Below are 13,856 nucleotides of genomic sequence, written 5' to 3'. Positions count from 1 at the left end.
TTATACATGGTAGAATCTCAAACTTCAAGCATAAGGAAATTCATTAACTCTATCGTTAACGCCCAGCTATGACGATGTTGCAGACTTCTGAAAAGTGTTAATAGACTGTACTACTAACAGGAGAGAGGGCAGCTCAGCCAGTAACAGATGTCTCATTACAGACGCAGTACAATAGGGAAAAGCATAGACTTTAAAGCCGGTCAACCCGGGGCTCTGCCACACACTGTGTTACCTAAACCTGGGTTTCCTCCCTGTAAAATGGGAATTAACATCTACTTCATAAGTAGATATTAACGAGCCAAAACACCTAACGTAGTACGTAGTTACGATGATGATGGGTCAATTTATAATACTAAGCTAACTAATGCCTGTTGAGTTTAACTAAAAGCAGAGGACCTGGAGAAAAGACCGGTCTAGGTCACTGGCCCGCAAGCTCCTTTTCATAAATGTTCCGATGATGACATGTCATAAGCAGAAGACCAGGCAATTTCAGGCCATAGGAGAGAAAGGATGCAGAGGAGAGGACAAGACTTGTAAAGCCAAAAGGGGCCCAGAGGCCGCGCATCCCACCCATCGAAGCCTGGGCCGTGGCGATGCAGCCAGGTCTCCAGGATGAACCGAAGGGAGGCCAATGGTGGAGAACAGAGCACGCAAGGTCCCTCACCTTCACTACAGCTGTCCCCCGGCTGCCCTGCCGGCCACTGTCTACTCCCGCTCCAAGCTTGTTTACAACCAGAGTAGCCATCCTCGTAGGAGTAGCGCCACAGATGCAGCCCTCAGAGTCCTCAACTGAGAGGCGGGGTTAAGCCACCTACCCAGAGGCCTCTGCGCACGCCACCGGCGCACAGGCGCAGTAGGACACAGGGCCCCGCTTAGCCGACTCTTACTCCTCCTCCCTGCAGTCGTGGGGTGCTTCGTTGCACAGCCTCGCGCATGGGCACTTTTGTTATTTTTCATTACGTAGTCTGTAACTGCTGGAGGAAAGACAAGAAAAAAAAAAAGAAGGGATAAAACAGAATTCAAGTTTTGGGGTGAAACTCCAGCTCCTTTTATGAGTTTTCTTCTCGAATCGCAAACCAACCAGGGTGTAAACTGAGGGCAGTTAGGGGATACTGGGCATCTCCCTGCATGCAACGCGATTTTCGTATAAACTACAAATCCCAGCATGCCACTCTCTCTTTTATTTATTTATTTTTTTTTAAACTCCGGCAAAGTTGGCCTTTGCAGGCCGCGTATTGTAACCGAGGGGTGGTTTCTTTTCCTGACGTCGCGATGTGCGATAGCAGATGGAAAACAAAGTGTTTTATGCATACGTTTCTAAGATAAAAGAAATGGACTTGGTGAGAAGAAGCCAGTCTGTAAAGAACATAGTAAGAAAATTTCAGGTACCACCACCGGAGAGAAGTTGAAAGTGCGTTTGACTTCTGGTCTTGACAAACGCGAGGTTTTCCGTTTCCTTCCGGGCCAAGTTGAACCTGTCCAGCCCCCGTAGGCCGTGGGTCAAAAGTGCCGGTCAAAATGGAAGTGAATCCCCCTAAACAGGAGCACCTGCTGGCGCTGAAAGGTAAACTTTTGCGAACCTGAGTACCCGTTTTCTGTTTTCTTCCCTTGCCTATTTATCGAAGCCTTTGCCATGTAGGCCTCAGCCTTCTTAAACACTGTCAGTGCTCGCCCTCCTGCTCTGTCCTTTGGCGCCAGGCGGGAGAAAGCGATTTCGCCTGGATGCGTTTTAGGTTTATGGGCTCCTTTCTAGAATGAAATAGATACCTGGTAAATCACTCTTTCTGATCGATGCTGCTTCAGTCACGAGATTTTAGCTGCAGAAGCTGACGTCCCGCTCCTACCGTGAAGATCTCTGTGAACTAAGATGAATTACAGCGGGCATGTAAAGTGCTTTTTCCTTCTGTCTCTGGTTTCTTCCTGTGGCACTGACGAAGTTAACATATAACTTAGATTTATTAAAAACAAACTGCAGTTTACTTCAAAGCACTGTGTATGTGGGAAATATGCCCGAGATCTAATGTCAACTCTCATTTTTTGTACACAGCCATTTTGAGTAAGTTTGGTGATTTAATTAGATCATTATTTAGGAAAAAAGAGCAGGTTTTTTTTTTTTTAGGACTTTTTTTTTTTAATGCCTATTTTCTGGAAACCGTTTATTTGAAATCTTTTCAGCTTTATTTTATTTTTTATTACAACAAATGCACTTTTTGTTTCTTGGATGCTCTAACACATGGTTAACAATGACTTATTGAATGAGCTGAGGAAATGCTCAATGAACATTTGGGTTCAATTAAATTGCACTTATTTTACTTGTGGCATCCATTTTGAGGAACACATCCTTCCTATTATGATGTAGTCATCAGACATTCTAGAAGCTCATAAGTCTCATATAATGATGCCTGTGTTAGCGAGATTGTCTCTTACTGTGAAACTTTGTAATGTTAAGTTATACAGTGATGGGACCTGTAAGCTTAACTTTAGCAAATGATCTAGGTTAAAATGGAGACTAAAATGGATTGTTACTCGTGAAGAAGAGGGAAAAGAAGAAAAGCAACTAATTGTCATGTTCTTTATCTCGCCATCTCACTTCAAATATGTGGAGTAAATATTAATTCTCAGAGTGTAAGCCACTTTTCCAAGATCACATAGCTAGTAAGTGATTGAGGCAGTGTTTCAACGCAAGGCCTACCTCTCTCTTTCCAAGAGTCCATGTTGCCTCCTAATGAATGAAACGGCATTCTCAGAGATAGTTCCTCTACCAACTACTCTGATGGGAATTTGGAACAGTTCTATTAGCTGCTACGTGTGATTTATACAAATTAGAAGCTATTAAAAACAGTTAAATTCCAGCTGGGCGCGGTGGCTCACGCCTGTAACCCCAGCACTTTGGGAGGCCGAGGCGGGTGATCACGAGGTCAGGAGATCGAGACCATCCTGGCTAACACTGTGAAACCCCGTCTCTACTAAAAATACAAAAAATTAGCTTGGCTTGGTGACAGGCGCCTGTAGTCCCAGCTACTAGGGAGGCTGAGGCAGGAGAATGGGGTGAACCCGGGAGGTGGAGCTTGCAATGACCTGAGATCGCGCCACTGCACCATAGCCTAGGTGACAGAGGGAGAGACTCCATCTCATAAAACAAACAAACAAACAAAAAGTTAAATTCCAGTGATGCAGAGACTGCCACTGAGAATTTTTAGTTTTCTGTTATTCTTTGTTTTCCAAAATAAAGGATACGTAAGAAAGAATATTTCAGCAGCCTAAGCCAGGCGTGGTGGCTCACGCCTGTAATAGCACTTTGGGAGGCCCAGGCTGGCAGATCACTTGAGGTAAGGAGTTTGAGACCAGCCTGGCCAACATGGCGAAAACCCGTCTATACTAAAAATACAAAAATTAGCCAGGTATGGTGGTGGACATCTGTAATCCCAGCTACTCGGGAGACTGAGGCAGGAGAATCGCTTTAACCTGGGAGGCAGAGGCTGCAGTGAGCTGAGATTGTGCCACTGCACTCCAGCCTGGGTGACAGAGTGAGACCCTGTCTCAAAAAAAAAAAAGAATAAACAGCCTAAACTAGCAAGTGCTTTAAAATTGACTGATAGTTTCAACTTTATTAAACATCTGTGGTACCATCTTCTAGTTAACCCGTTGTTCTAATTGATCAACAGTTTTCACAGCATTTCAATTTACTGATGCTGGATGCCAAATGTATCAATTTAAGTGGTCATTTAGGTTCACTTTATCTTTTAATATGTAAAATGTTAAAGATAATATTTTGTTATTCTTGGTTGGGTGAGGTGGCTGATCACTTGAGGTCAAGAGTTCGAGACCTGCCTAGCCAATATTATGAAACCCGATCTCTGCTGAAAATACAAAAATGCTAGGCGTGATGGTGTGCACCAGTGGTCCCAGCTACTCAGGAGGCTGAGGCACAAGAATCACCTGAACCCTGGAGGTGAAGGTTGCTGTAAGCCAAGATCGTACCTCTGCACTCCAGCCTGGGCGACAGAGTGAGAATCTGTCTCAAAAAAAAAAAGTTGTCTCTTGAGTGTGACACTGATTGACTTTAGACAAGAGAAATCCTCAATGCCATATTTTACAATGTGAAAGTGTAAGGAACAGGGAAGAAAAACATGAGTGCATTATTCTTGAAAGAATATGTGATAACATTTAGATCCATATTTAAAATTATGGATGTTACAGATCACAATTATTTATGAATTTGAGAGTTGTCAGATCTGTTAGTGGGCAGTATCAGTAGGTAAAAAGAATCATGAAATTATTCTTCTGACTCTTTAGAATCGGACAGTGATTCTATTGTGACATCATGACAAGAGTCCATACTCATGGTTATCCTAGCAGTGGGAGAACCCTCATCAAGTAATTCTCTAATGATTTTTGGGGAGAAGTGATTCAACTTATTTTTTTCTGCAGTTAAGATGTGAGAAAGACTGTTTTATGGCTCTTACAGCTTTGGGTCTGATTAGGAAGCCTAATTTGCACATATTGGAAGGCTCCATTCTTAAGCCTATGTACCATATGCTGGAATTTATTATCAGTGACTTAATTTGGGGCAACTTGAGGACTTCTGTGCTCTAAGAGAAAAAAATAGGAGTCTAGACTTCTTGTTCTCCTCCAAATTGGAATTCAAAAGCCATGGTATTAGGGTCCCCATGCTGTTTAATTGCCTGAATTATGAGGAGAAGACAGTGTCACAAGACTGGTTCTTAGCCTGGTTAAACCTTATTAGCAAAGTTAAACCATATGCATGATTTTAGTTTTTACTATAGAGAATGACATGAAATCATCAAATATTCTATCTATATATTTGTTTGGTGGAATCCATATAATTTTTTTTTTTTTTTTGAGACGGAGTCTTGCCCTGTCACCCAGGCTGGAGTGCAATGGGAGTGCAGTGGCGCGATCTCAGTTCACTGCAAACCTCCACCTCCCGGGTTCAAGTAATTCTGCCTTAGCCTCCTGAGTAGCTGGGATTACAGGCACACGCCACCGCGGCTGGCTGTTTTTTGTATCTTTAGTAGAGATGAGATTTCACCATGTTGGCCAGGCTGGTCTCAAACTCCTGACCTCGTGATCTGCCCACCTTGGCCCCCATAAAGTGCTGGGATTACAGGTGAGCCACCACACCTGGCAGATCTATATAATTTTAAGTATAAAATGATTAATTTTCTTCCAGACAGATTAGAATTTTTTTTTCTTTTTTTTCTTTTTAATGAGATGAAGTCTTGCTCTGTCACCCAGGCTGAATGGCATGTTCTCAGCTCACTGCAACCTCTGGCTCTCAGGTTCAGGCTATTCTCCTGCCTCAGCTTCCCTAGTAGCTGGGACTACAGGCATGCACCACCACACCCCGCTATTTTGAGTAGAGACAGGTTTTTACCATGTTGGATTAGAATTTACAGTGATTTTATTGTCCTCACTTTAGTTGCCTCAAATTTTTAAATATAACATTTTTTGTTAATTATCTTCATATGAAAACAATATTTTAAGATTCATTTACTCTTTGTTTCTGCTAAAGTTTTAAGACTATTATTACTTAATATATTAATATCGATACTTCCAAGTCCTTTATATCTGTTGAGTTAAACATGTTGACTACTAGCATTTTTAGGCTGGAAGTGATTTTATAGGGCATCTAATTCAGATTCCTTATTTTGGTAAGAGAAAGAATTTTCAGGTTTGTAGATTACATTCACATTTACCAAAAGGACTTTGGTAAAATACCACATTGGGATTGGTTTTGGTTTTGTTTTCCTTTTCTCCCTGCCTTATTTGTAGGCAGGATATCCCTACCATATCTTATTTTTTGCAATACTTCTACTTTAGGTCCTGTTTCCCTCTGATTTGGCAAGAGAGACAATCTTGCAATGATAAATTTACATTCTAGCTCTGAGGAGTTCAGCTAAGAAATTTTTCTCATCACTAAGAGTAACTGGATTACTGCAGAATGACTTCAGAAGTAATATTACATTATCGACCATATGAGAGTGATCCCACACAACTGCCAAAAATTGTGGAAAAAGCACTTCAAGACTTTCCTACTCGTCCGCTATCAAGATTTATACCTTGGTTTCCATATGATGGGTCCAAGCTTCCACTCAGACCTAAAAGATCACCACCTGTGATTTCTCGAGAGGCAGCTGAAGATGTGAAACAGTACTTAACCATTTCAGAACATGATGCTAAGTCACACAGTTATGATTGCACAGTAGATCTATTGGAGTTTCAACCTTGTTTGAAAAAGCAGCATTTAACCTCGTCACTCACATTGAAGGAACAGACTAATTCTGGAAATCTGGGTAAACAATCAGAAAAGGGAAAACAGCACAACAGGAGATCTTGGAGTATTTCCCTTCCCAGCAATAATTGTACTGAAAAGGTTTCTCCTTTGTCTAAAAAATTGCAAGATAGTTTAAAGGCACTAAATTTACACTCACTTTATAGAGCAAGATGGACAATAGAACACACTATTTGTAACAGCCAAACTCTGGAAGACATTTGGACAAAACTCAATCAAATTATTAGGCACAATGAACTTCCATCTTGTAATGCTACGATTCAAAGGCATTTAGGCCAAATATGGGTGTTCTGTGATATTATGTATTGTGAATATGTGGGAAGTCTTCTTAAAGGAAGATTAGCTCTTACTGGAAAAATTAATTTATTTGTGCATAAATATGGTGTTATTTTTAGTATGTAATGAATTCCACTGATTGTCAAAAGAATATTCTGAATGAAATGAATGTGGATTGAAATAGATGAAATAATTTTACAGATTTTAAATTTTAATGGCTTTTAGAATTCCTAGGCTTGTCAATTAAGTCAAGAACTTTCTGAGTTCTACTTATTAGCAGCCTTCTTTTAAATGTGATAAATTATTGTTTACACTGAATATGAAGGTAAAAATGTTCTGTGCCTTTTGTTTTGTTACAAACTGTGATTGAATTAAATAGTCTTATGAATTAAGTTGTATAGTTTGGATTTTGGTTAATCTCTAAAATCTAATTTTACTGTAGTTTTTTCTTTACTCACCTCAAGTGTAATTTTTTAAAAAATAAAACTCAAAACAGTTCTCTTTGGAATGCTATTTATGTGGCATGAATGTAGTTCAAAGTGGGAGACCAGTCTAGATTTGTAATGATGTTTCCAAATATATGTAATAATAATTGATAGGCTGTTTTCAAACAAAGATACAAAATGTATACTTTGCCTAAAACTATAATGTATCTTTAAGACTATAAACTGTTTTGAAGGAAAGTATCAAATGTTGAATAAGAGATCAAATTATTGTCTATTTCTTCTAATACAGATAATTCAGTATTAATGATAGTTAGTGCTAATTATTACTTGGCTGATGATTAGAGTCATTGTAGGTTCTCCATAAGTATAATCTTGTAATTGGTTTTACACATCACCTCATAAAAATGCTTAAAGGGATTAAAACAATAAAAGTTTTGTACAAGCATGTATATTTGTTTAACATATTTAAATGCCTACTTTGCACTAGGTGCTAGGATATATTAGGGAAGGAGACAGACATGGACCTTGCCCTCACGCAGCTTACGTGTCATTACTATTATTAAACACACCAGCTCCCTAAGAAAAATAAGAGTGCACTTACTAGGAATATAGACATGTTTACCTTAAAGCACAGTGCCTATCATGGTAGGAGCTTGATAATGCATGGTAAATGTTCCCTTCAGAGGGATTCTTCATATCCTGAGATGGCTGAGGTTGCTTAAAATGGAAGTCCACTAATTTTGTTTTTCTTTCTAACTTTTATTTTAGGTTCAAGGGGTACATGTGCAGATTTGTGATATGGGTAAATTGTGTGCCACAGGGGTTTGGTGTACAAATAGTTTTGGCACCCAGGTAATCGGCATAATACCCAATAGGTATTTTTTTAGTCCTCATCCCCCTGTCACCTTCCACCCTTAAATAGGCCTCAGTGTCTATTGTTCTCTTCTTTGTGTCCATGTATACTCATTGTTTATCTCTCACTTATGAGAATATGTGGTATTTGGTTTTCTGTTCCTGCGTAAATTGGCTTAGGATAATGGCCTGCAGTTGCATCTGTGTTGCTGCAAAGGCCATAATCTGAAAATATGAAGAAAAAAGTTGCTTTTAATACCAGTTTGGGATCGCTTTATTTTTAATGGAGGATCATTTTTTACGCACCATCTCATCCCTGCAAACTACAGGAATCATGAAAAATTAAGCTTTATAGGACTTTTTTTTATAATAGAAATTTGAACCTATAATAAGCAAATATGTTAGCTACACGTTTGGGTGAACTCCAGGGCACTAAAAAAAAAAAAAAGAAAGAAAAAAATATGTTTTAGGATTCCCTTGAGACTATTTTCTCTTTATTCAGATTTCTTTTCTAATGAAATGAAAATAATAATGGGGAAGAAATAGAAAACACCAACTGGTACTAAAAAGTGAACTTGCCAGCCTGGGCAACATAGTGAAACCCCATCTCTACAAAACATACAGAAATTAACCGGGCATGGTAGCATGTGACAGTAGTCCCAGCCTCTTGGTGGGCAGGGGGAAGGGGTGCGTCTGAGGCAGGAGGATCGCTTGAGCTCGGGAGGTCAAGACTGCAGTCATCCATGATCATGCCACTGTAGTCCAACCTGGGTAACAAAGTGAGACCCTGTCTCAAAAAAAATAAGTGATTTTAGCTGTGGGAGAAACTGCCTCCTCTGTATCACTTTCAAGGGCACCTTTTTATCTGTTTTCAGGGCACGTTTTTATCTGTTTTCTTAGTTAAAATAAGAGTGAAGGTTGGAAATGCCTCCCCATATTCATCTGTAGCTGATTGATACTCTTTTTGGAATAGATTCCTACTTTGAAATCCCATGGGATATTTCTGGTAAGGCATGACATTCCAGGTTTATGGCTCCAGGCTTATAATTAATAATTATTATAGAGAATTATTTTTTAACAGAGTGAAATCACCAGGGTTCAAATCTAGATTCTACCACTTATCTACTAATATAGTCCTTTGTATGCGAATTACCCTCTATAGGCATTGTCAATGCCCTATCTGTATATTGAGATTAATGTAATACCAACTTAGAGAGTACTCATGAGAATTAAATGTGTTCAGCTTGTAAAATATTTAGCATAATGCCTGGCGCTAGTAAATGCTCAGTAAATGCTAGCGATACAAAGTAACTTCAGAAATTTTAAGGGTAGCATTTGTTGACTATGTCAAAAGCCAGCTGCTTAATATAGCAGGTTATTATTGGCCTCAGTTTCTGAAACTTACACTTTCAAAATAATGTCAGTTATTTAGGGACTTTCATGAAGTGCTCATTATTTTATTCAGGGAAGATCTGAATAGCAGAACCTACACCAAATGTGGATGCTACAAAACTGAACGTAGTACATAAGAGCCTAGACCTCATGGAGTTTGGAAAGGAGTCAAGGTACCATGAGAGCAACAGAATGACCCGTTAACTTTTTTTCTGAAAAAGATGACATTTAAGCTGAAACCAGAATGAGAAAGCCACTAAATCTGATATGAATACCATAGTTGGTTAATTAGTAGTTTGGTGGTGCATTTTTACATATGCTAGAACACTACTTATATTCTGAATTGACCATGTAGGTCTATAGTCTTTATAGTATTTTGGCTTTGATTTGAAGGAATACTTTATTTTTTTTTTTTGAGATGGAGTCTTGCTCTGTTGCCCAGGCTGGAGTGCAGTTGGTGCCATCTTGGCTCACTGCAAGCTCCACCTCCTGGATTCACCCCATTCTCCTGCCTCAGCCTCCCGAATAGCTGGGACTACTGGCGCCCGCCACCACGCCCGGCTGATTTTTGTATTTTGTTTAGTAGAGACAGTTTCACGATGTTAGCCAGGATGATCTCGATCTCCTGACCTCGTGATCAACCCACGTTGGCCTCCCAAAGTGCTGGGATTACAGGCATGAGCCACCACGCCCGGCGAGACTTGATAATGAACTAGCCCTCTGTGATTCATTTTCTGAAAATTTTTACAAGTTTTATGATTTTAAATTTTATGTTTTCTTTTATTTTGATGTGGTCAAATGACACTCTAGAAGAAACTGAAAAGATTTTAAAAAAATTATAGTGTTTACTCTCATTAGACTATATTTAATATTCTATTTCAATTTTTACTTTTCTGTGGCTTAATTTTTGTCTGTTAAANTTTTTTTTTTTTTTTTTTTTTTTTTTTTTTTTTGAGATGGAGTCTCGCTCTGTCGCCCGGGCTGGAGTGCAGTGCCGCGATCTCGGCTCACTGTAGCCTCCGCCTCCCGGGTTCATGCCATTCTCCTGCCTCAGCCTCCTGAGTAGCTGGGACTACAAGTGTCCGCACCACACCCATCTAATTTTTTGTATTTTTAATAGAGACGGGGTTTCACCGTGTTAGCCAGGATGGTCTCGACCCCCTGACCTCGTGATCCGCCCACCTCAGCCTCCCAAAAGTTCTGGGATTACAGGTGTGAGCCACCATGCCCAGCCACTCCCAGCTGTTTCTTTATATAAGTATATCCTATCTTTTTTTTGAAAAATTAATATATCGGTATGGTCTTCTATTAATAAGCCGATTAGTTGATTACGGATTTAAATATGTTATATAGTAAATTCAGTTCTTCCTCTTTTTTTTTCTCCGTTAATTTCCTTAGCTTATTTTCATCTATTTGTTTCTTTAGATAAACTTTAGACACATTCTGTCATGTGCAAAAATAAATCTTAGTTTTGGTTAGAATTATATAAACCTATATGTTAACTGACATTTTTATAATTTCTACACAGATTTAATATTACTTAAAGAAACACTTGGCTGGGCGTGGTGGCTCAGGCCTGTAATCCCAGCACTTTGGGAGGCCAAGGTAGGCAGATCACTCGAGGTCAGGAATTCGAGACCAGCCTGGCCAACATGGGGATACCCCGTCTCTATTAAAACTACAAAAAATAGTAGTAATAACCAGGCATGGTGGTGCATTCCTGTAATCCCAACTACTTAGGAGGCTGAGGCAGGAGAATTGCTTGAACCTGGAAGGCAGAGGTTGCAGTGAGCCAAGATTGCGCCACTACACTCCAGCCTGGGTGACAGAGTAAGGCTCTGTCTCAAAACAAACAAACAAAAAAACACTTATTGAGCTTCCAGTGTTAATATTTTGTTGATATTGTTTGCAGCAAAGTCACTTAGACTTTTTTTAAAGCCTTATGCTCCTAATATTCTTTAAGCTTTAAAAATTTTATTTTCCAGTTTTTCTGTAAGGAATGTATATTGTATTTATATTTACTTTTTATAATTCATAGGTTGTAAATAAATGGTTCTTATATAAGATTCTTTTGTAACATTAAAATTCTTAATAAATCACTGACATGTGATAACCTTAGGAAGTATGTAGTATTATGTTTAAGAAGTATTTAGGTTATATTTTATGTTAGTATAAAATGGATGAATATCATACACTAGACTTGAGAATATTAACCCTAAACAGTATTAATGTTTTGTTTTCTTTTACTTTTTTACTTCACAGTGATGCGGCTGACTAAGCCTACTTTATTCACCAATATCCCAGTAACATGTGAAGAGAAAGACTTACCTGGTATGGCACATGCTTTCCTCTATTTGCACCTAGGGAAAAGTTGAAACCTGAATTGCCTACATTAACTTGGACTAAGCCTAGCCCTGTAAATTTTATGCTAACCATTTGCTGGGTTCTTTGTTGCCTATTTTTGTATCATGTAAAAGGTGGCCATCTGAGTAACATGCCTTACTTATACTCTACAAGTCCAAATTATGTTGATATCGTATGGCAATATGAGACTTACAGTTTAAGATACATTCATATTGATAATACTATTAAAATTGCCTTCATCCTCAAGTGTTGCGTCCATGTTAGCATTCCCTTTGTTTAGAATTGTTGGGGCTTTTTCTAGTATATTTTCTATCTCATGACGTACATTTTTCTTTGTTTCTAAAGTGTCCATTCCCTGTGAGATCAGAATTTTTTTGACATGCTTTGTTGTATTAAAATCTAGAAGTTAGACTTTTAAATATCATTTTGTCAAGAGGTTGTTTTTTAAAATATCTCTCCTAGTTCTTTATGTAAGTAAAAGTTATTTAAAAGGTAGATGTTAGAATTTTATGTTTTTCTCTTCATTCAGGAGATCTCTTTAACCAACTGATGAGAGATGATCCTTCAACTGTTAATGGTGCAGAAGTTTTAATGTTGGGAGAAATGCTGACTTTACCACAAAATTTTGGGTAAGAATGACATATTCACATAAGAAACCTTGTAAAGCCATTACAAATTATGGTTTCAAAAAAGAACTGTGGGATGGGGAAACGCTCATGATACATTTCCTTTTTTTTTTTTTTTTTTTTTCCTGAGATGGAGTCTCGCACTATTGCCCAGGCTGGAGTGCAGTGGTGCCATCTCTGCTCAGTGCCCCCTCCACCCACTGGGTTCAAGCCATTCTCCTGTCTCAGCCTCCCCAGTAGCTAGGACTACAGGTGCACACACTGCCCTGGCTAATTTTTGTGTTTTTAGTAGAGACCGTGTTTCACTATGTTAGCCAGGCTGACCTTGAACTCCTGATCTCAGGTGATCCACCCACCTCAGCCTCCCAAAGTGCTGGGATTACAGGCGTGAGCCACCACGCCTAGCACATGATACATTTGAGGGGCAAAAAGATTATTTAAAAATCATACTATGTGATTATGCCTTTCTGTTTTTTAAAAAAAGGATATATACCGAAAGAAAATGTTAATAGTGGTTCCTAGGATAATAGAATTTTTACTTTCTTCTTTAGATCTTACTATATTTTTAATGGCCATATACTCTTTTAACTACTAATGTAAATGTCTTTTTCAGAAGCCACTCTGTTTTTTGCCTCATTGTCCTCTCCCAAAATGAGTTATCAGACTTGTCAGCTAATTAGGAACTCTAAATGTATTTCTTCTGTTATTCTTAGCTGTATTATTATTCTAGATTAATAATAAGGTAGAAGCCTCTGGTTCCACTCTGTTTGTAACAGACAGAATTTGAGACAAAAGGAAATTTTACAGATTGTTTTTATAGTTTTACAGAATGTGGTCATTGACTAGCATCTTGAAAAACTGTAAAAAATATAAAACTATGTAAGATAAAACCACTGGTGATTTTTATTCAGATAACTTAGGAAATAAAATAAATTGGTAAAAATACCCCAATATCAATAACTTAGAGCTCTTCTAGATTCAGGGAATAAGTTATTGCAAGAATGGAAACTTGGCTTTCTCTAACCTATTCAAATACAAATCCTGAATTTAGCATAGATCTAATTTCAGTGAGTCTTATCTCTAGTGAGGCTGGCATTTTGTACAGTAAAGGCCAAATATATCATGTTTTATAGATTACATCCATATTTTGATTTGCACTAGGTAATGAATGAGTGGCCTAGTGTGAACAAAGGAATGTTGAAACAATATTTCACCAGATTTCTATCCTTTAGTAAATGTTTCTCCATTTGAAGTCCTTAGTGATTCTCAAACAGAATATCTAATGTAAAACCTGAATGGGGCCAGATGCGGTGGCTCATGCCTGTAATCCCAGCACTCTGAGAGGCCGAGGCGGGCGGATCATGAGGTCAGGAGATCGAGACCATCATGGCTAACACGGTGAAACCCCATCTCTACTAAACATACGAAAAATTAGCTGGGCATGGTGGCAGGCACCTGTAGTCTCAGCTACTTGAGAGGCTGAGGCAGGAGAATGGGGTGAACCTGGGAGATGGAGCTTGCAGTGAGCCAAGATCGCGCCACTGCACTCCAGCCTGGACGACAGAGCGAGACTCAGTCTCAAAA

The 13,856-nt window shown here is 38.9% G+C and overlaps 2 protein-coding genes across 2 annotated transcripts in view; one reads left to right on the top strand and one right to left on the bottom strand.

Moving 5' to 3' along the window:
* Positions 1-1,174, bottom strand: part of TRIM23 (tripartite motif containing 23) — a 34,555-nt gene extending 33,381 nt beyond the window's left edge. The window contains exon 1 of the mRNA XM_017877109.1: positions 665-1,174. Within this exon, the coding sequence (XP_017732598.1) occupies positions 665-745 (81 nt within the window). The 5' untranslated portion in view covers positions 746-1,174. The remainder of the gene's footprint in view (positions 1-664) is intronic.
* A 31-nt stretch (positions 1,175-1,205) lies between these two features.
* Positions 1,206-13,856, top strand: part of TRAPPC13 (trafficking protein particle complex subunit 13) — a 42,143-nt gene continuing 29,492 nt past the window's right edge. The window contains exons 1-3 of the mRNA XM_017877122.1: positions 1,206-1,564; positions 11,545-11,613; positions 12,176-12,275. Of these exons, the coding sequence (XP_017732611.1) occupies positions 1,519-1,564; positions 11,545-11,613; positions 12,176-12,275 (215 nt within the window). The 5' untranslated portion in view covers positions 1,206-1,518. The remainder of the gene's footprint in view (positions 1,565-11,544; positions 11,614-12,175; positions 12,276-13,856) is intronic.

This window comes from Rhinopithecus bieti, unplaced genomic scaffold (genome assembly GCF_001698545.2).
Source record: "Rhinopithecus bieti isolate Rb0 unplaced genomic scaffold, ASM169854v2 scaffold_10181, whole genome shotgun sequence".
Lineage (NCBI taxonomy): Eukaryota > Metazoa > Chordata > Mammalia > Primates > Cercopithecidae > Rhinopithecus > Rhinopithecus bieti.
This window is presented reverse-complemented; position numbering and strand designations above follow the sequence as displayed.